The following is a 23,878-nucleotide window of genomic DNA, read 5'->3' on the forward strand; positions in this document are numbered from 1 at the left end:
GAACTTTTGTACTTCCTCACTTCTTCCTAAGCAGCAACAGCATTGCTACAACAATGGCTTTACAGCACTTCTTATCCTGAAAGAAGAAACACCATGAACCTGGCAAAAAAATCTAGAGGCTTTTTCCAAATATTCAGATCCACAGAGTGTAATGCCATGAGACGGGACAAACAAAACAATGGCATCTTAGGATGCATTAAAGGAAGCTGTGAAAAAAAGTTACTCCTGTGTGGTTTTGCAAAATTGGGCAAGAAAGAACAAGCAGTTTGCCTGATCTGAGGAAAATTAAAGTAAGCATCAGAAAATTTTAAAAATCATATTCAATCTCCAAGCACTTTTTGTTTGTGGAACTTCTTTAGATGCACACGTTTGTCTGGAACATACTTAAACAAGTCTTCATTTTTTGTGATTCCATCTATACTACTTTAAAAGACACACCTCTGCTGCAGGAAGCAGAACAACAGCTATGAGGAGAGCTACAGCACAGTGCTCTGTGTCAGCCACGCTCTGAGCCCATGGTGAATCTTCCCATACTGAATGCTTTTAGAGCAATGAAACAAAAAAGGGCACTCCAACTGTACTAAGATCTCAGCATCTGCTAATGGAATTGGTAAGCAGCTAACATGGCCAGAAATTTAAAAACAGGAATTTATGAAGCACGGTGATTGTATTATCTACCATTCAGGGCAAGCACAGGGTTTGTCCCAAATACGCGGGGGGGGGGGGGGGAGGGAGGGGTTGGTGTGTTAAAAAAAGAGGTGCAAACTTCAGAGCCATTAACAAAAATCAAATGGAAGGAAACACATAAAATCCAACAGGCATTGTAAAAGCAGTGGAGCAAAGTCCTAAGCAGCAGATCCTTGTAATCCCCAGTGGTCAACTGAGATTCACATACCTGACCCAAATAATTTCTCTGAAAAAGATGTACCTGTACTGTAAATAGCATGCAGTCTACTGTAACCTTTCAGCATTTCCCTGTCCTCACAATTAAGCTAGTATTCAAAGGCCACACAGCTCAGAAAGTGTCTTCATCCACATGACACCTTTATGTACCCCTTTATTGCTCCTCTGCAGTGTGAGTCAACATGCCCAGAGACAGGACAAGAAGCAAGGGCACAAACTGAAAATGAAGAAACTTAAATTAAGTGTAAGGAAAAAAAACAATTGTACTGTAAAGGTGATTGAACACTGGCACACATTGCCCAGAGAGGTTGTGGAGTCTCCATTCTTGGAGATACTAAATCCTAGCAGGCCACAGCCCTGAACTACCTGCAGTAGCTTGCCCTGCTTTAGGCAGGGGATCAGACTAGACACTCACAGCGTCTGCCAGCCTCTGCTGTTCTATGCCAAGCCAGTAAAAGCTGGACCAGCCTCCAAGAGCAGCCTCTAACAGCGCCTCTGCTGGCAGCTGCTTCCATTTTGGCCTTTTTCCTCGCTGGAGGTCATAGAATCGTAGAATCAACTAGGTTGGAAAAAACCCATACAATGGACCTCACCTCTATCAGGGATACCATCTGTTTATCTACTATTCATGTTCCACCTACGGTGTTGAAGAACTGCTTGGTTTGTAGCATCTGGTTTTCTAGCAGTGTCTAGCTTTAGCATTTCCTCAAATGGAAGCCAAGCCCCTTGCAGTAAATGCTGCTTAAAGCATTGGCAATTGTGGCCACACAAAAAAAAAAAAAAAATTAAAAAGATAAAATAGATAGATAGATAGATAGATAGATAGACAGACAGATAGATAGGCTGGTTTTGAATATTCTTTGTTCCTTTTCTTTCTTCCCATTCACTCCACACATCAGAATACTTCTTCCAACCCATCTTTGTGCCGGATCTCACTCTGAATACAGGTAAACATTTAATTATTACCTCTACCTTCTCTCCCACCTCCCGTTCTCTTGTGCTCATATTTCCTCCAATGCCTAGTCTCATTAGTCTCTCAAATTCTATGGGCTAAATCACTCTTTGCACATAAGAAACTTAAAAACTGGGCTCTGTACAAGAAGGACTCATGAAGCAAATGTGGATGTAGACGCAACACAGGGTTAGCGTCTGCAGTTTAGACCTTTTAGACTGGCTCTTCTGTTCTGACACTACCTTGATCTAAGAGCTGTGCTATTCCTGTGAGCCTTGGCCCATATCAAGGTAGAGCTGTAGCAACTATGCTTTTCCACTCTCCTCAATTCCACTGTATCCATTATTAGTCTCATTTCAGTATTTTTCCATTTTGTCTCTAAGCTGTCCTCTACCTAGCATCTTCCTAGTTCTCCAGTTCCTCTCACTTCGCACATGTCACATACATGTGCGCTCCTTCATCCAATCTTGTATACTTCTACTTTTTGGGGCAAGTGGAGAAGAGAAAAGCTAGAAATGCCTAGATGTATGTTCTGATAGGGTGACATGGCCCCAGAACAATGCTTTAATATGCATTTCTTTTCTTTATTAGAATACAAGAGAATGGTGGCATAAATATTTTAAGATCTTTGTAAAATCCTTTACACAAAATGACTTTCACGGATCAGTTCAAAAGAACTCTCATTCTTGAAGAACTTACAGTAATTCACTTCATAGTAAGGTACTTAGAAGCATTAACAACTCTATTTTCCAAATGTTCATGTGGTAAGTAAATATTACTGCCCCTATTATACAAGTGATGCACTTGAGACAGACAATTTGTATGATCTGCCCATGACTGCAGGGACCGGAATGTCATTGTCAAAACAATAAAAATAGGTTCTTGAGTGTGGTTCAGATGAGCAATATCATCATTGCCTTTACATGTCTATTCACTAAAAATACTGTGGATTTGAGCATGTTCATTTTTTTTCTACATCTTATCTTACAGCACTGACTCACATGAATTAATCCCTCTTTTATATTTTGCTCATTGACTAAATAATGAAATGTTCTGAAGACATTAAAGGATCGACGCCTACAGAATAGGCATTTGGGTAGGTACAACACAGCACAAAATCACTTCTATAGGTACAAATGGAAACTCAAAAAGTTCATGATTTCCGTGACTTGATGAAGGCCAAGTAGTAACCATGTTCCCAAGCTACAAAGTGATCTTCTTAATTACCTGGCAAACAAGGTAAAATTGTCCAGGAGGCCCTTGCTGCAAGTTCATTGCAGACCAATTTGAAAATTAGATCATACCTGTCAAACCGCAGGTCTTTGCTGAAGATGCAAAGTTTTTATTTTGTACTTTGCTTAGAATTAAAAGGAGTAAAAGCTTTTCTATTCTAAGCTCTTCTATTCTAACTGCATTTCATTCTTCTCCTAGTCTATAACCAATCCAATTGCTAAAGCAAGACATGTCATAACAAGAGTTATTAATAAACAGAACAGCTCTCAAACCATTTCCTTAGAGTCATCTAAACTCTCCAAAATCTGGACTCTTCAATCACCAATGCGAATGAAGTAGGGTTTGTTTTGAAGTCCCTTGCAATCACCCTCTCTCCCACAACAACATGGAGTCAAGCAAAATGTATTAAAGCAGAGAATACAATGACCATTTTCTATATGCTTACAGACAAGTAAGACAGAAAAGATTTTTCCTGGTGGCCCTAAAGTTACATCCAAAAGAGTGTGCAAAAGCCTCAATAAATGGTCACATTCAGGCAGAATGGTAAAGCACTCCACTCTTAGCTGGACAGCACTGTATTCAAAGTCATGCAAATATGATTGCTTGGGTAAATGAGAGTTAAAGTCATCACAGATGCGTTGTATCAGAATGACAATATTGTTTCATAAGGCGGCTTTTATCATGCAGTTGTACAGTATTTCATGCCCAAACTAAAACACAGTAAGACAACTGAGAAATATGCTGCAACTGAAGACAAGTTCCAAGCTGCCCTTTCCTGTACTGTCTTTTGGACCAAAGCTCAAAATGTTACAAGAGTTTACAAGCAAAAACAATATGGTGAATGACACACAGAGAACAAAAAGTACTCCTCAACTATCAGTGTGCTCCTCTTGGGATAATCAGTGCTGTTAATTACAAAGATCTCAAAGAAGTTCATGGCCCAGCACGAAAGTTACAGAAATCACTTGAGAGAAAAAGCTATCGAGAAGTAGGAGGAAATACCCTGGTTTGACTTTGGCAGGCAAAATCCAGGGATGTGTTCATAACATTTTTAATCTGCTTGGTGAAAGAACACAGCACCTGACTGGTAGTCCAAATTTTAAGCTTACACTCAATAATGATGACAAGCAGCTAGCAAGTCTTGAAAGAAAGGCAGTATCTTGGGTGTCTGTCCTAAAAAGAACACTGTTTTCATTCTTAAATCAACCCATATAACCTCATTACCTGATCAGAGAAAGACAAATTTCTGTACCCTAAACTGCATAGACTTGAAAGACAAAGAAAGGGGTGAAGCATTCATAGTCAGGACTTATGTTCAGATCTAGTACGTAGTTCTGAGAGCAGTCAAGGAAGGAGAAGCATCTTTCAAAGCATGACACCAAAGTCCAGAGGCACGAGAAGATAGCTGACACTGCTTAAGTACAATAGGAATTTCAGACTATTTCTTCCCTTACCTTTGCACTACCGTTAAGCACTGCAAGCTCAAAGCACTGACTGAGATTTCATATAAGCATTCAAAAAACCCTTCTCACCCCAAAGGGATGAGTACACATATGTTTCCCCCTACTTCCGTCAGATTCTATTTGTTAACTTCTTAAAAGACAGGACAGGCTGCTTTGGGGAGAAGTGGGTTCTCTGTCCTTTATGGCTTTGGTAAAACCTACAGAAACTCCATTTATCTCTACCATAAAGCAGCTGTGATAAAACTCTTGTCCATAATCATCCATTTCGAGCTTTCCTAGCAAGCAAAGAGCACTATTGCCTTGTTGCTGGAATGGGGACACCCTGTGCTAAAATTCACTACCGTTCAAGTCAGCAAAAATGTTTTCATCCTTTTAACTGAATTACACTATTTCAAACTTTATCCACTAATTTATGTTCCATCAGTTTCCTCCATGCTTACATTCATGCTTTGTGGCATGCTGCTATAGTAATATTTGCAAACTGCATATTGGGTTGGTTATGCTGCAACTACTTGTTTGTTTACATTTATTTTTCAACATGGGAGGCAGAATAAAACAGGACTAGAATTATTCTTCCACAAATCCTCACAAGCCTTTCCCTCTACTCCAGTTCCCTTGTTATTTTTTAGTTTCATAATCTGGTTGGATGGAGTCAGAAATACACACAAAATGGTAAGAGCTGTCTTGGCAGCCTTCAGTGAATTCCCACCATAAGCACTTTCACAACCCCCAGGAAGCAAGCAAGCCGAGGTGTTTCGTAAGCGCAACCCACAAATCTTAATGAACACATTTAAGAGATTAACTTAAAAAAAGCTTTCACCATTTATGCTGCAGCATCTTGCAAGGGTCTAAAAACCTCACCTTCAGATTCAAGCAACCAAAAGCAGCTTTTCACACAAAGCTGTTATCAACAGACCCTGTATGAGAAGGTGTTTAACACGTACACAAGCAGAGAAATAGAACTATTCGTCAGTTACTCTGACGATTTTTGCAATGGCAGTCTGGAAGTCTAGCACAACATGAGAGTTTATGCACAGAGTAGAAAGAACAGTATTAGGGTTTTTTGCTAAACCTATTTTAAGTCTCTCCTAGCATAGATCACAGACCGGTTTTGTACTAATAGTGTTCCTGAAGTTAATCATCAGAACCTATTTCCCCTAGCTCTAGAAGACAGTGAAAAGAAGCGGGGCAAAAATTAAAACAATTGCCGTGTACAGTGCAACCCAACTTTAACCAGAATCCAGAACACTACAAAATGTTTTCTTTTTGTTACTGGTGGTGAAGGAGTGTTTTGCTTGTCCTCCTTACCTGCAAAAACACTCTATTACTACAATCTGGAAAGGTAATTGAGTGAAATTAACATCTCCCAAGTTGTTCCCTCATCTTAGATATACAAAATAAAGTGAGAAGCCAAAAGATAGGGTAAGTTATTTTTATACAGTTCTTCAACAGATCTTGGTAAGACACTGATTGGTATTGCCAAAGTACTTGAAGCTTCCAGAGGACCTGGTGCTCCCTGTCCCATAAACTGGACTCTTTTCTGTCCAGTACAGTAATGGAAAGAAGACAACGGGGGCATGCGAGCTCTGTAATACTCTCTGCGGCTCTTCAACATGTGCAGTGCTTCCAGGTACGGGTAGCTGTGATGCAGCATAGCTCAGACACAACTGCCAATTCCACATCTCTTTTTGGGGACTATCACAATCAGTCCCACACTTCAACCATGCTCAAGCTCTTCAAGCACAGAATGACTCAGCAAGGACACAGTCTAAGAAGGGGCAGATAATGCCCATACAAAAGATGGGATAAAACAACATTTAAAACTATGAGGCATAAAACAATGTCTTCAAGAAGCTGTAGATGCCTACTGTAAACCTAAATGGGGCAAAAATTTCATACCTTATATAAAGACATTTCCTATGGGACACATAGTGCTGATTGCCTATTTAAACATTTCTTTTTCTGATTTTCAGTGGAACATTTTTTCCACATACAGATTTACAGGAAAAATACCATTGAGCACCAGTTTGACTGCTCCAGTTACCAAGTCACTATTTTTTTTTTTTCTCCAAACTGCTTGCTGAAGAGGCGGGGGGAGACGTTTAATGACAGGGCATCTCAGGTGATTGTGCTGTGTTTTCACAAGGTAACAGAAAAGTGAAGCACAGCCTTTTGTGCATTTCTGCCTGATGTAACTCAGGAAGCTTCTTATGAATGCAAAATATTCATCAGTATTTTGGAGAAGATTTGAAAAGAATATTGTTTTCATCTTGTTTTATAAATATTTTCAACGGCAATCTGGATATTTTACTCCTTCCCACGTCCCTACTAAGACTGTTTATTAAACCAACTATGACACAATACCTGTATGCTAACTTAGGACTAATTTTGCTGTCAGTGAATTCAATGGCAAACGACTCATGGAGTTCACAGGTAGCTGGCTTGATCCTTTTATTCAGAATTTCCAAGATACACATTTTAAATGTACTGTACTGATCAATGCTGACTGTAAAAAAACTTCTCTTCACCTTCGCTGTATCTTCCTCATGCTCAAATACCCTAGGTTTTTTATCTTCATTTACAAATTCTCAACATGTACTTATGCTGCAGGATTTTCAGAGCAGGTAATATTTTATTATTAGTCTGGCTATTACATATCAATCTGGTCCTCTAATCACTGGTCTTTAAATACTGCTTTAATATAAATTCAGTAATATTGATGATGATAAATGGAGAGGGTGTATATGGGACTTTGGACTATGGATAGATCCAGACTGTGAAGCTCAGGTGAGAATGCAAACTTTGCAGAAGTTTGAGGGTCACTTCAGGGAAAACTGAAGGTAACTCCTTTCAAGAGTTATTTGTAGCTCATAGTGACATTTCATCATATCACACATACCATGCCTGCAGTTAGTTTTTGAAGGAATGTACCTGAAGTGTGAACTCATTTTACTGATCTTCCTAACCATCACAGGTCAAATGCAGAAGAATTACAGAATAAATTAAAGAATTAAATAAATACCATATATGAGGTTGCTGCCTTTTCATAATTTCACATAATCCTTGCTGCATGGATAATTCTGCAATAAAAAACTACCAAGGTCAAATTTACTGATCAGCCAAGGGCATTACTTTTGTGAAAAAAGTTATACCTGAAGATACTAAAATACAACCACTTTGTAAGGAGCTTCCTGGAAGGTAACTTCACATGTTAACACACAAAATGCAACTTTGTGCATTCTCCCTCAGGGTAGAGTATACTTCCTAGTTCCTTCAATAACGTTGTGTTGAAATATTTAATGAAAATTTTTAAAAACCTAACAAGCATTCAGCTTTAAAGAGCTAACATCAGACATTTCTCAACATTGATCTCGTTCAGCTTCCACCTACTTCAGCTCTCTACACGCAATTCAGGAAACTTCAGACACAAAATTTACACTGAACTGTTGTTCAGTGGCAGAAAGTTTTTTCTACTCTTTGGCCAAAATTCTGCAGTTCTATTCTGCTGGCTCTATATTGCTATTCAGGCTATTTCACTATGAACGTCCTCTTCCAATGCCACCTCAAAGAGCAGAGACTACGTATTACCAGAAGGAGGTGGGAGGAAAGTTTACCATGCCAGCAAGCTAATCTGCACCAACTACATTTCTGCTTTGCTCAAATCTCATTTGTTCCAGGGTCTATTCTCTAAACAGAATATAGGAACACAAAATATAGATTAGACATCTCTGAAAAGAGCACTTGTCAAGAGCATGTAAGGGTTACCAAAATATTGATCCATGTGGTACTATGTCATCAGGACAGCTGAGAGGAAGGACATGCCATTAACAGGAGCGTACCGAAAGCTTACTTACCACTCTCCCCACAGACACATCTTAAGAGCAAAAGCTTGAGCACACAGCAAAGAACCTTCTAGTCCTCCCAACAAAGCAGCAAGTGTGGGGGGAGGGTGTTGTTTTTTTTTTTTTAACACAATTTCACCCACATTGCCAGACACGGACTGATGATACCATTAAAATAATATAGTAATGGAGTTGTTGCAGGTACCTCCGTGTTACACATACCTCCATCTGGCTGTAAAATAAATAAATGAATAAATGGAAGGGCTTAGATTTTTCTCCTTCCACAGGAACATGAGCACTTGCTACTCTCTCCAGCTGCTACTTCCACAGATACAAACAGAAGCTCAAGAAAACGTATCTGTCAGAAAGCACCAGTATGACAGGATCCACTGCAAATGCACCTTCTGCTCTTGCCATTGTTTCCTCTTGAATGTATCATCTTAATGTGACGTTGTAGTATGGTCTGAAGTACCTCTTACGTACAGCACAGATTCTCATCAAACTATTGTAATCAAACTCATTAGTATAGATTTCATTTCTTATCTTCCTACCTACCTACACTGACTCAAGTAATATTTTGCTGCAGGAAGTGTCCCAGGGGACTTTGCAGCAGAAGGGGGAGAAATGGGATTTGTCACAATAAAAAAAAGCAAAGCAGAAGAGTTTGATCCAAAATTCTACACTCTGCCTACATCTGCCTCTGCCTTTACTTACCTGATGAACACTAAATATAATGGCACTTATCTAGTTATTTTGACTGCTCTCAGTGCAGAAACCTATAGTATCAGCCCATACAACCCATAACAATTCTGGAAGGTATAAAAAGAACCCTGCTTACCTTTCATCCCAAACTTAGAGTGTCTTCCAAACTTCAGAATAATAAGCATTATTACCAAGCCCGTGCACACCAGTGCTGCAATTCCTACCACGACATATACCTAAAAAAACAGGGCACAAATAAATTTGGCTTGTTTTGTTTTCATGATTGAACTTCAAAGACATTTAGCATACGTTCAGATTAACCCAGTTAGGCAGAAAGATTTGTTTCAACTGGAAAACATTTGCACTCGGATCAAAAAGTACAGAAAACAGTCACTTGTTGAGGTTTCTTCTATCCTGTGGAGAACACAGATTCAGACACCTCTGAAAGCAACTTTTTCAATATCCTACACATTCAAGGCAGGTGGGAGGAAGTGCACATCACCCCTTTCCCTTTCAGCAGACTGGCATGTAACAAAAGCACTTGGGGAAAAAAATACGTTTACTGTGAGGGTGGCTGAACAACAGCACAGCCCACACTGGCTGTGGAGTCTCCATCCCTGGAGATATCAAAGCCAGAGTGGACACAGACCTGAGCAACCATGCTGGCCCTGTTTTAAGCAGGGGGGACTGGACCAGAGGGTTTCCAGAGGTCACTTCCAACCTCAGATATGCAATGATTCTATTATCCAACGAGACAAGACTGCCTGGGATCCTCTGAAGTTTTAGCAGAGTGTCCCAACTCACAGTCTGCTCTCTGGTTCACAAATGCACACGTGCTCCACTGCCTGGTGCTTTACAGAGTCACTGATACAGGAAGGCTGCAGTAGCAACCAGGCTGGCCAGCCATTACTGGTTTCCAACAATTCAGTATTGGAGAGCACGAGATGCATGACAGCAAGGATGCAAAGAAGAGGCCCACCAATTCATCTACCTACATTAAAATCTACTGCAAATTATTAGATGAAAAACCTACATGAAATCATGTTTTTAAAACATACAGTTAGAATTTGAAAGTTCATTGCAGCACATCCTCTCTATAAGGAGGAGCTGACTTCAGGACTGGAATTCAAACAGCGATCTTAAAATTTACCTTGGATGTCTTCGTTTTGTAAATAAAAAGTTGTTCTTCTTGGCTAAAATAAGGAGAAAAGTCTTAGGCTAAAAAATTACAGTTAGTTGTTTTGAAAAGCAGGACACAAAATAACTAGCAATTTTACTTGTACTGAAAAGTGATTCACTCTTCCAAAAAACAGGGGGGAGGACAAGAGCTGGAGCATTGATTTTCTTTTTTCCCTTTTTTTCCTGAGTTTTGATCACAGCACAGTAATAGCTCCAGTGTTCTGGTAGCTCAGAGTCCTATTGCAATCTCCGCAGTTTTGTGAATTGTATAGCCAGAAAGTCCGCCAAGATTACAGATCAGGAAACAATGTATATACTTACAGTGATGCTATCTTCATTGTCTTTGTTGGAAACATCCGTAGAAGTGATTTGATTACTGTTATTTGTGGTGTCTCCAAGATCATTAGGCGTGGTTTCATACTCTTAGGAAAGGAAAAAAGGTTGCTTTTATAATTTTGTAACCTTAGAGGGGAAAGAGTTGTCTTTATTACTTCTGCTCTCTAAGACGGTGAAGCCACTAACAACTCTCAGGGCTCTAAGCTCTTTGGAAAAAATACATAATTGCTAATGTAGCTGGAACATTTGGGGAGGATCCTTGCGGCAGATAATCAAACAAATGTGTTGTGACTGACAGACTTGAAAACAGAAGCCATCTATGCCATAATTTGTATCTCTACTAGAAAAACTAGAGTTAAATAAGAACTCCATCCATTTTTTTGGATGCTATTTTTATGCGCTTCTGACTTCGCATTAAAAATGAAAGACTGCCCTCTACACTGAACTTCTCCAGCCTTGTATTTAGCCAAATATAGGACAGTCTTAGCAATTAGTTTGGGCCCTTTTGTTTAGCTGAGAAGAACTTGGCAGATGGGTTTGTAGCTACTTTTATTACTATCAAATGTGAAATAGCTGGTTTTCTTCACTTAAAAAATAATAAAAAATAGTGTTGTGTGCACAGAGGTTACAGTTGAGCATCATAAACTGCCATACAAGTAAACATTTAAAAAATTAAGTGAAATAGTATGAAGAAATTTGATTAATTTGATTTATCAAAATAATTCCACTGATAGATCTGCAGGGGTGAATCCAGAACTATTCTATAAAAAGAACGAACATGGCTTAATTATTTATCATTATTTAAAAATGAAACACACATATCTACAGACCATGATTTACTGTCAAAATTATTTATACGAGGAAAAAAAAAAATAGTGTACTATGAACTTAGAGAAAAGTGCATTAAAATAAAATTAAAAATTCATATATTTTATGATTACATCTGGAAATACACATAATGTTCCAGTTTTACAACTGTAATGTGTGCAGGTGAAAGTAACAAACAGGGGCAATAACTGCATCTATGGCAAAATGCACCTCCAGCACTGTAATTTAAATTTGCAATTAACTGCATATGTCTTTACATGTTTCAATTAAAATCAGTGCCATAAGCCTACAGTTTAAATTTTAACTATGAATCTAAAAAGGCAGAGTGCAGAGGCATAGCTCTCACTACCTACAGAGGCAGGAACTATTCCAACCACAGAACTGTTCCTGAGCAAGGGCAGAGAGGGCCCGCGCCTCAGAGGGTTTTCTTCTTTAGCTCCCAAGGCCAGTTTGGAGAGCTCAGCTGGCAATGCTAGCAGTAAGTTGCACTGGGCTTTTGATCTTCATGCATGCATGAACACATCTGCTTTCTGCAAAGCACTTGGCAGACTGCAGATTTTTTGGTATATGAAGAAGCTACACAGCTACCTTTGGCACCAGTGCTACAGTCAATACAGTCAGGTAGTCTATTTTGGCTCTACACCATGCATGCTGAAGGATGGGACTCTTTCAAGCCAAAATACATATTAAGTACACAAAGGTTTCATGAGAAACCAAATTCAATTTCCTGGTCTTTTAACATTTCAATTCTTTGACTCAGCACTGCATCTCAATGCCTATATCATCCTATGCAGAGAAGTTATAACAGTAGCAAGAGGCAAATGTACAGCACTCCTTAGTCTGGGCAGCACAAACCTGGCCAGGATGGCTCACTTGCATAAGCAGCCTGGACATTTGGACAAGGTGCTGTGCAGACCATTCACCACCGTGACTGCAGGCTGTGCCACAGCAAAGGAGAAAACTTCGCTTCATTCATTCTCAGGGAGAGCCTGCTTTGTAACAAGTACCTCAGCCTACAAGATTTGGCTTCCTTTACAATTAGCTGGGACAATCCTCAAAAATACAGTTTTGATCAACCCTATATTAATCATAGCTTTAAAAGATCAATACAGAAAACAAGTACTTAGAGCCTTTGCTGTTCTGGGTCTGTAATACAAACTCTGAAGAGAGAAATTTTTTGCTCTTAATTTTACGTGTAAATACAGCGGTGGGCAAAAGCTGATGCTATTTGCAGTTCTGTTTATGCTATACATAGGTACTATACTAAGGCACTGGAAATCACACCTGATGGACTAACGAGAACTAAGCAGACTGGTTCACGTCTGGTCTGTGAACCCTCTGAATGCACTTTTATATCAAAATGGGCAAGAGCTAAAGTAGGCCATGCTGGTACACTGGTGCACTGCCATTCCCCTTTGTATAACTGTGAAGTGGTCGCATTTGAACTAGTGCCAGATCTTCAAAGCCTCTTGAAATGGGTGAGCCAGACAAGGAAAACATATGCAATAGCTATCCAACCAAAACCAGTGATTCTGGGTTAAACAAATGCCTGTTCATTTCACTATGAAATCCTGACATAGACACCAAGCACTCTGATACAGTCACGCCTCTTGACTCATGCTATGTGGGATTACCATCGCTTCAGGGCAGGTTCTCTGGTGCTGCATACCTCATACAGCCACCTGTGGCTACACTGACCACGGAGAATCGCAGCTGAGGCTGGGCAGTATTTGGCAGCCATTTCACAAACAAGGCACATGGTGGCTGGGATACAGAGAAGAGCAGAGTCACAGCAGCACTGGAGGGTCACTCTGCACAGTCCTCTGTGGGGCTGGCTCATACGGGGCATGTGGTCTCTCTCATGTTCACTATCACATTAGAAGAAGCAGCATGGCACAAAGATGTGAACTCAGAGATAAAGAAGCTGGCTTTGCACCTGATTTCCTGTTCAGTCCCAGGTGAGTCACCTTATTTCTCCGTTACATCCCAGATGGGGCCAAGACAGCCTTCTCTCTCTGCCTGTTCTAAGAGGTGCCACAGAGGTGAGCTGGAGGCACTAGCAAGTGCTCTGCACCTGCAGCAGGCAATGCCTCGTGCAGCCGGGACTCCCACCTCACGCAGGGCGCAGGATTTCGATGGTCAATTCCCAAGGGACAGACTTAATCCAGCTAAGAAGGACTCTGCTCCACACAAAGGAGCACTCGCACCCGGGACCCCCTGCCCTCCATTGCCTTTGTCTCCACCTCCTCGCAGCCTGGCCCTGCCCAGCTGTGCCCAGTGAAACGCTCCACTGCGGGCCCATGGCCTGGCCTTCACATCAGGGCAGTGCCCAGTGCTGGGGCTGGGGCTGCGCTGGTGTTCCCTTGCTGCCCTGGCTTGCTCCTGGCTGGGGTGGTGGGACAGCCCTGGCTGCCAGGCCCTGCCATGATGGACCCCTGTGGGGAGACCTAGCCCTGCAGCATCCCAGCACTTGCAGGGAAGAACCTTGCAGCTCTCATTAACTTTAATGGTAGCCAACAGATTGACAGACACACAGCCAGTCCCAGCGCCCTGTAGGATCAAACCCTCTGCTGCTGCCTTTACCCTAGGCACATTCACAACATGATTAGCACGGGGCTCTGAAAATGCATTTTAAAAGGAAGACTGCAGGAGGGGTGGTGCATGTGTGCACTTTAAATCCTCCTTCCCGCATAATCCAAGTTGTGGGTAAACAGGTTAGCACAGAGTGGTCTGAAAACCGCTCAGTCTCTGGAAGGGGAGCACATCCCACAGGTCCCACTGACAGCCATGCAGGCAGTGGTTCTTCAAAGGAAGTGCAGCAGTTCCTACACTTTCCAGCCAGCCTCATTCATTCACCTCACTAACTGGACTTTTGAATTTGGAGTAATCAGGGAAACACTCTGGACTATGAAGTGTTTCTCAAAGCAAGCACTGAGTCACTGAAACAAAGATCAAAGACGGCAGTTTCAAACAGCAAAAAGAAAAGCCAAGAATAAAAAGGAAGGCTGCTTTCATCAGGACTAGGTCTTGCAGGCTGTGATCTGCTAGCACAACTCGAAGTGCACATCTTAGCAGAAACCTACCCAAGTCAATTGAAGCACAGCACTCACATGGTTAAAGCCATACCCAGGCATCAGGACCTTGATAAACAGCTCAATCAAAATCTTTCTGCATAAAGCTTATATAATAAACACATGTAAGAAATTGTGTAAACCATTACCACCTTCCTATCTCCACTCCCCCCCCAAAAAAAAAAGAATTTGGAAAAAGAGGGAGAGGAAGCTATCCTTTAGTATTTCTAAGCACTTAAAGCCAAACTGATGCTTCAATTGCGCATTTGCTAAAGTTTAATGACATGGAATGGAATCAAAGCGATAACATTTAGATGAGCTTAAGGAAACTTGAGTCATGGGCCATTTCATCCACATAAAAAGTACGCCAAACAGAATCCAGCTTCTACTGGAAGTTAAAGGGTGTTTTTGGGTATGTTGGTTAGGACGGACTTTCCTACTCACCAGAAATATACCAGAAGTATTACGCTTTTCAATCTGCAGCCTCTATTCTAGTGTACACTAGCTTTCACTAGGTACAGACCAAAACATTTCACCTAACTAAAAAACTAATGTGAACAGTGTGTCATCAAATCTTCTGGCACACACTCAGGTATCACTGAGTTGATGGTCTGCTTATGCAAGAGAGATTAAGGGAAGGTATAAATGAGTTGACGGAGCAAAATAAATTGCCTACATGAAAACTTACGTGTGCCAACCTCATTTTTAAGTGGGATTTAGGGGCACGTTTTTGGAGGCAAAACAAGTATGGAATCATCCCTGAAAAAATTAATTATATAAGGAGAAATCACCAACTCTCTTTCCTCCAAGAAATGCCTCCAAAGGGTTCACGAAATCTCATGCCTGTGAGCTACATCAGACAGCTGTCATCCTACAGGACCAACTGCAACCATTAGTAGCAGTGGATTTATGCTTCTCTTAATGTGAATCAAAAGCAGCAGAGTAAGTGAAATGTAATATTGCACTCATGTATCTTAAATAACACAAGGCAGGAGAAGAACCAAAAATACAAAGTACCTTTCAGAACTGTGTTATAATATGTGCTATTTCAATTTAACTGAGCCTGACATTCAATCTTTTAATGGTTTCAGTTCCTTCACTTCTATCATTAAAGAAAAGAAAAAGGAAAGCAAATATATACCATAAACGTCTGGATCCACAATTGGGCCACTACCTGTACATGGAGAAAAAAAAAAAAAAAAAAAAAGGGAAAGAAGGAAAAAGCTTTGTAAATAGATTGCAAATGCTGAGACAGTAAGAATTTCTTCGGGAACTGTTTTAAGAGTTGACATGTTATTTGCAGTAGCAATGATACCTACACAAATGCAAAGCAACATCAATATATCGCATTACCTGTTTACCAAATTACATTTACAGCAATGTTAGAGCTATCCCAAAGGTTATTATTTTGCTCCATGTAAAACAGTTACTGCACAGGGCACTAGCTCTGGCAAAGGCAGGCATATTTCCCAACTGGGCAAAATTTTGCTTTCCACTATTAACGTATATATGGAGTAAGCGCAACAATTACTACTGAATAACTGTTGAAAAATTGGTGGTAAAATTCTTCCTGACCGTAGGTGGAAGCAGATTTCAGTGAGCATTAACAATCACTGACTTTTACCTGGTACAAAAATTTTGCTATTAAGTCAGTGTGAGAGCAAACCGGTTTAGCTCTGAGCTGGCAAGTCAAGAGCTAGAGGTAGCAATGACCTAAGCAGCACAATTTAATTTGCTTTGTAAAAGGATGTTTCTAAACGCCAGCTGCACAGCTGATGCACAGACAGAACTCTTACCAGAAGAGTCAGATGTCTCGGAAGCCAGCCTTTACATGAGCAAATGGATACCCATCTAGTCAACACTTTTCTAAATTTTACTAGTTCCAGTTTGCATCTTTTTCTAATTACTGCACATATGTAAGGCTGAGCACATACGTGAGTATAATGCACAGAACGTCCACTGAAATTAGTGCATTATTACACTAGTTGAACTTCGAAAGATACTTGCGTTGTATTTCAACATACCCGTTCATTCTGGTCTATAATGTTTTACAGCACAGCTTTATGTGGTAGGCTCCTAATCAACTCTTTCATATTGTTACTCTTTCATTTTTGTTGGTTTGGAAATAAAATTAACAGATAGCTAAAATCTCTAAAGATTAATCAAACTTCAGAATGCATAATTCTGTTTATAGTACTATACAGTAAATCCATAGTAGTAAATCCAGGCATTACACAGGCACGAAGCCACTATGAAGTATGACCAGAACACCATTATTTTTGCTTGTGTCAACAGTGTGAGAATCTGTACTTAAAATACCAAACAGAGTTGCAACCTATTTGCAGAATGGCAGCAGATAATTAGGTTTATTTTAAAATGCATTTGAAGATATTCTAGTATCCAGAGACACAGGTTAATAGACCCCATGAGAACTGTCATGTAAATCTGCAGAAATAAGTAACAAGTGAAGAAAGCTTGTACTACCAACATCTGACCAGGGTTTTCTGTCCATAAAAGTTCATGGATTCAGTTTTTCCAGTATAAAACATCCATCTGCTCAAAGACAATATTTCTAATTTACCTTCTGTAATCTGAAGGGAAAAAAGAACAACAAAAATATTCCCAGGCATCTACTCCTGAGTTAAATGGCAACTTTTTTGTTACTGTCTACTGGAATAGCAATAAAGTAATCAGACTAGTATAACCCGCAAACTCCTGCCAAGGATATAAACTAGAAAGTTATAAACTCCATTCAAATATCTTTTACATAACTAAATACTCCACTTCAAATAGATTTGCAAAAAACAAGATGCTGGAAAACCACCAGATTTCTATTCAGTATTCCATTCATAGAAATGTATCTACTCAAATTAACAGAACATCTGTTGAAGCTCTAACATTAAACTTCACCACAGTCATTTTGCACATTTACACACAATTATTTTCAAGGCAAACACAGAACAGCATTGTTGTTTTGGTCTCTGGTAGAACAGGTTGTTGCATAAATAAACTATAAAGAGACTTATCCTATTCGCTCATCTTTATAAGCTATATCAACTACACTTGGTTTGCTTTCTTCTTTCTTTATAAAGTTTACATTTTCAAAATAAAGCAGCAGCAGAAGACTCAATCCAAAAACATATTTCTGCAGAACAGCCCCGTGTTGTTATGCCGCACAAGCAAGATGTTACTTTTAAGGCATATCTGACATATTCTTTTACTTTGACAAGATATATCTGACTTGGATTCCTTCAGCTGAATTTTAGAGTACAGAGCTGGAAGATTAATAAGCTTAATTAAAAATACTTAGTATTGGTAAGAACCTCTCCCACATTTATTAGCTGTTTTGGATCAACTATGAGAACAGCCTCCAGAATAAAACATGAACATTTCTTGCTTAATGTTTGTTGCAGTGTAATAGAAAATAATCAAGTCATCCTCAGCAAGAAGAACTTTACAGGAATCCAAGAAGTTTAGCAGACTAAAGCTAGTTAAAAATCTAGCTAATAGAATATGAAATTTATTTTTCCAGGCCTTCATATTTAAATCAAAGTCTTAATTTACAACATTAATTGTGTTGTCATTAACTCAATCCAAATTTCAGTGTGGTACCCGGTTTCCTCTCATTTATGCCTGCATCCTTTGGGCCAGTGAAAAATGTTCTGCACGTAGCATGCTGGAAGTTGAGAGCATCTTAGCACAAACCATGTCATCATGTTTCATGCAACTTTGAAAGTGGAGTATTACACTGTTGATGACAGAACATGCTTCAGATTTACTTGTATTTAATTTAGATAGACATATGGATTATAGGTGAGGTGGGTTTTTTTTTTCTATTCCTTTTGTTTTTACCTTCAAGCATTTGCCCGTAAGTGATGCAATAACCAGAGAATCAGTTTAAAGCTCAGTGAGTATACCCCACCCCATGAAACATCAGGGCTGGTATTTAATTCAGTCAGGAAGGCATGGAAATGAGCATAATACCAGGGTGTGGGCCTTAATCTTTATGCTTCATTGTACAATATGCGGGCCAAAAGAAGAAACTACACAGTAACGACAGCACTGAAAAAGCCTTTTAAGGGTTTGAAAAAGCCTGACAGTGCTTAAAATAGTAATAGTTTAAAAGAAAAATTGTAATACAATGTACAGAGGATTCTGGTTTCTTTTAACATTTGCTTTTATGCCAGCTTCAGTGGAGGGGACAACAAAGTTGTGACCTTTTCTAAATTTCAGTGCCATGATTCTCATAGGAAAAAAAATAAAAACAATATTGAGGAGGCTAAGTAGATAACCAATTTCCCTTGTTAATTTTTACGACTGGTTTGGTGTCATCCACTATGCATGAACTGATTTCTAGTGCAGTTACATCCTGTCTATGCATAGTCCGGTTTCATCTATAGTATTTTTGTGAGATATTATCTTAGGAGATTTACATTCCTTATGACTGTAAAGCGGATGGAACGAACAAATAAATAAATAAATAAATAATGCTGTCTTTCTAATTTGGAGAATACCTATAGTTCTATTTACTGATTTAAAAGGTCACAACTGGCAAATTTTCAGTGTATAGGGGAGAAGAGATTTGGATCAAAGACAAAAAATTATAAATTCACCTGAATGTATTACAGGAACTGTTATTCTGTTAAAAAAATGAAGCCAGGTTCATATTAAATAATCAGGATGTAAGAGAACTTGCACTGTACACAGAACATGTATGAGGCGAAATGTTTTACAGAACCATTATAATGCAGTATTAGAGGATGCCAGTACATGAAACCATGGCATGTTTCTGTAATGAGTCTATTTAAGGAAGAACTCCAGAGAAAAAAGAGGAAAGGAGCACTATGGGCAGCAGTAAATAATGCCTGGTTATATGAGCTCTTCACCTTCTCCTTCTAAGGGTGAGAAAGCAAAAGACCTGCAATCTCTCCCTACAGCAGACTGAGCTGATAGGGAAAAATGTTAAACTCAGACCATTTATTGACTGTCTGTAGCCTGCAATGTGTGAGAGAGAATTTAAATATTCACTTCTTTTTTCCTTCTAGATAACATTAGCACTGCACACTACTGTTTCAAAAAAGAAGGCGGCTATTTATATCTCATGGCTAAAAAGCCAAAGGTACACAGATGCTCATATTTTCAGATATGATTGTGCAATTATTTGTGCAGAAACATGCCTTTATTTCCACTCCAGCTGTGCAAGGTCCACTCAGAGTTTTTTCCACATACAGCAATATGCTTACACGTATGTCTTCTTATTCTTATAGTCACTTCACATATGGTTTTAAAGACGTGGGAAAAGATCAAACTACAGTGAACATCAATCACTTACAGCAGTCCCTGCAGTTCAATGAGTTAATCCACCTTGAGCTTTCTCACAGAGAATTTAGGAGGCATGAGGAAGAGCCTTTTGAGCAACTGAAGATGCATATATTTAAGAGGAACCATCTTGAACCTAAATATTCCTAGGCATGTGGGTGCTCAACCTCCACTGAAATGAACGGGAATTGGACATTGCAATGCCTGTGAGGATCTGAGACCTTGTCCATCCTGCCTCTGTGCCACTTGTTTTCTCCCCAGCTCCCTCTGGTGTCCTAAACAACGTACTATCGTGAACTCACTGGACTGCACTATTGATTTTGCAACAAGGCACTAGATGGGCATCCCCCATGTCCTTGGATACACTGCCTACTTCCATTTGTAGGCAGCGCAGAAAACTTAGGAGTGGCTGAACTGGCACCCAGTGCCTTCCATGATCAGAACTGAGGATTGAGAAAACACTTCAGAAACAGAAACCTTTTCCTAGCCATAGCTAGCACTGAGGATGGCTGCTCAAAGGGAAGATTTACAGAGCATTAGCATGGCCTCCCTTGAGAAGCAATAAACAAGAAGAAAATGCTCAAGCAAAACATTATTTTACAGCTAATCTTTAAGACACTCATTCAGAGAGGAGAAAAAAAACCAACATATAAAAAGCTTCCTCCAAAATAGCTAAACTGGCCAGAAGCACTGTGTCCACAGTCTCATTGATCTGCAATTGCTAACATGGAAAAAAAATTATACTCACCGTCTCCAGGCACTGACATGAAATGAGCATCAACCCGTTTTTCATCCTCTCCATACTCATTCTTTGCCAGTAATGTATAAGCACCATTATTCAGGTGGGTAGGATTGTCCAGCTGAAGGCAGCCATGGTATTCACTTTGATTGATAACGTGGATTTTAGTACAGATGTATTCAGACTCATTCAGTATAGCCCCTTCATAGAACCACTGCAGTGTGGGCTTAGGGTTCCCTTTCACAGTGAATGGAATACACCAGTGGTGGTCCGGGGTTGGAGATTCAATAAATGTGATATTTGGTGCAACTGCATTGGAAAAAAGAGTGAGGAACATCAGAATATTCTGAAAAGTTGTCCAAAAGCAAGTAGTACTGGAAATACATTCAGCGAGGAATCAAAACTTTCAGATTATTTTCCTCACAGAATCAAAGCCAGAACAGAGGACTTAATTCTCTGGATTCTTCTGTCAGGGAAAGACGATTTTCTACTATCCATTTTCTCATTCTTTGTTCAAACCTGTTAAATACCTCAAGTTTACAGACTTGTTCTGTTTCCCTCAGAAGATTATTCCAACACCTTGCCCATTATTTCACTATTGGGAAATTTTCCTTGATATTTATTCTTAACTGCATCCAATTTCATCCAGTTATACTCCCTTTTATTACTCATAACAGTGCCAAGCTCAGAATCTCATTTACACTGTTCAAACATTTCTAGCTTATGTTTCTTCCCATAGCTATTACATATCCAATTTCAACCTACAAACCTACATCCACAGTGATTTTTCTAGTTTACTCTGTCATGAGCACATGCTGAACAAAGTTTGTCATCTACAAAGCGTTCCACTCCCATCTTCAATTAAACAGAGGGTTGCAACTTGTGAAAACATGCTGTCTAGTTCACATAAAATGAATTCAAGCTGGAGCTTAGATCTAAGAAGCCAGAGCCTCTACACTACATGTCCCTTCCCCCTTCCTTGGCCCTGACAAATAAGTATATTATTCAAAGCTATGACAAATAAATTTACATCTGGCAGTACAAATGTTGTTGCGAGTGTGCTATTTTTCGAACAACGCAGTCATTGCTTTAGATAGTAAGAACTTAAATATTTGTAATGTCATAATTCTATAAGCCTTTTCATGCATTCACACTTCTTAATTCCTGAGAGAGTGTTTATGTACATGCACACCATTACAAGCCTTCTCACACTGACAGTGGCATTGAGTATTTTGCACTTCAGACCTTACTTGCAGATCATTCTAACTGGAAGATAAAACATTTAGAAATAGAGTTTTTTGCGGAACGCAGGGCTGAAAAAGATAAATACAACATCTGCTGGTTGGGCTACTCCCAGCATTAACTGCATTAGATAGCTTACATGCCTTAAGAGTTTTTGTTTCAACAACCTGCTTGCCCAAAAAATGTTTATACCCAAAACAGTTGCTGCCAATGCAGTTTGGCCTCAGGAGCTGTATGGAGGCCTGTGTACGTACAGAATACCGTGAGCTCGGCAGAGGCTTGGTCCTCTCCCACAATGTTCTCTGCTACACAGGAAATCCACAGTCCACTGTCCATGGATGAAACATTCTTTATGGTTAGCGAGGCAGGGTTCTTGCTTGTGTCACTCTACAAGCGATCAGAAAAACATGTGTCAACTGCAGCATAAAGAACAAGGGAGAGGGAGGAAATCACTGGCCACACCTGAACGGCATTTTTCATTTCCCATTCCTTTTAGCTGTGTCAGTCCACAGTTAATCAAAGGCTTACTTCAGTGTCTTATCCAAACACAAAACACCTACAGAACCAAAAGCAACCATCATTGGCAGTGGACTCAAAGATCCAGAAGTCCTGCTACAAACTCTGCACTTAACCATTTTTTTGTCCTGTCACTTTCAGTTTCTGCCCTTCTTAATACTTCTCTGACTCTGCACAAGTATTTTTTTCTCTACCCATACCCTTGCTTATCCCTCTTTTCCACTTCATGACTGACTTCTGTGGTCTATCTGCTCTGCCTTGAATTTTTTTCCCCTCCTACATTGTGTTCAATCCTTGCTTTACCTTTATTCTCTTTCCTTTAATGCTTGACGTCTCTTCCACTGCTGTCTTCTGACCTCTATTGTACCTTGACAACAAGGTGTCTTCTCTCCCTTCTTTAGCCAAATTTCTCTTGAAAGCTTCTTCTTCTTATGAAACCTTCCATGATAAATTACATACCTTCCACTACCTAAGCTACTGCCCAAGTATTGTTGTATGTTTTCAAGCACAGGCTACTTATGGTAAGAATTATGATTCTTAGAAATCTTGATTCTTATGAGTCTTAGAAAGCTCAGTCCCATTTACAGCCTTAAATGCCATACCGAATATGCAGCTATTCAACAGTGAATAAAGCTGAACTAAAGAAAAATAAAAAAAAAGAAAATGAAAAAAAAGAAAAAAGATAGAAAAAGATAGCAAAGCTGATTTTTTTTAAATCAGCCCCTTCATATGAACGCTGACTAAGTGCTATTTTATACTTCAATTTTTCATAAGATGCAAGACTATTTTCTTAAATAGGAAAGAACAAAAATGCATTAAAAATAAATAATAATTAGGATAATTTTTTCAAAACTACTTCTGAGCAGTTTTCTTACTGTATACATACACTTCAGTGCTGCACAGAACACAAACAGCAGACTGCATCTGTAAAACCACAGTGGTTTCAGCAGTAGTCAGTGGGAACACTCCTGCATACAGTGCTGTGCGATCAGAATTTCGAACCTCGAGGTAACAGCTTAACTCTACTTAAGTTAAACTTCCCTTTGATTTCAGTGTGATACTAGGGGAGGTAGGCGGAAAACAAACACCCCATTACACATTTCCCTATGCACAACACAACTCTCAGAGGTGAGCCGTGCTCAAAACTGGACTGAAAGCAGAGGGGCTCAATTGCAGCTCAAAGCTGAAATCTAGAGCAAGAAAAATTTAACCAACATCAACCAGACTATGCATCAGCACAGAAACTGAGAGCATACAGTTAGTTTCGCAGGACTAGAGTTTAGTTTCAACTTTTGTTATTGTCTTTTGTAGAACAGCAAAGAGACAGAAAACAGGCAGAAGCAGCATAGGAGGTGAAGAAAAGGGAGGCAGAAATTGAGATATGGAATTGAGAGAAATGAAACCAGAAACAATACTCACAGAAAAGGGAAGGATAGTTGTGAATGGCTAATGAGGTTTAAAAGGCATTCATTCTTCTGCTACTGAAAAGACTACTGTGTCCCATGGCTACGTCTTTAGCTAGCCTATATTATGAGTGCCTCTGAAATCTCAAG

General features: G+C 39.6%; 1 protein-coding gene across 4 annotated transcripts in view; it reads right to left on the reverse strand.

Moving 5' to 3' along the window:
- The window catches only part of LOC115619908 (BDNF/NT-3 growth factors receptor), a 96,171-nt gene that overhangs the window by 26,303 nt on the left and 45,990 nt on the right, over positions 1-23,878 (reverse strand). For all 4 annotated transcript variants that reach the window (XM_030512907.1, XM_030512910.1, XM_030512908.1 and 1 more), the window contains exons 7-11: positions 22,064-22,196; positions 20,577-20,876; positions 15,651-15,683; positions 10,596-10,696; positions 9,232-9,331 (exon numbers count right to left, since the gene is read on the reverse strand). In XM_030512907.1, coding sequence (XP_030368767.1) covers positions 9,232-9,331; positions 10,596-10,696; positions 15,651-15,683; positions 20,577-20,876; positions 22,064-22,196 — 667 coding nt within the window. The remainder of the gene's footprint in view (positions 1-9,231; positions 9,332-10,595; positions 10,697-15,650; positions 15,684-20,576; positions 20,877-22,063; positions 22,197-23,878) is intronic.

The sequence above is a fragment of the Strigops habroptila genome, chromosome Z (genome assembly GCF_004027225.2).
Source record: "Strigops habroptila isolate Jane chromosome Z, bStrHab1.2.pri, whole genome shotgun sequence".
Taxonomy (NCBI): domain Eukaryota; kingdom Metazoa; phylum Chordata; class Aves; order Psittaciformes; family Psittacidae; genus Strigops; species Strigops habroptila.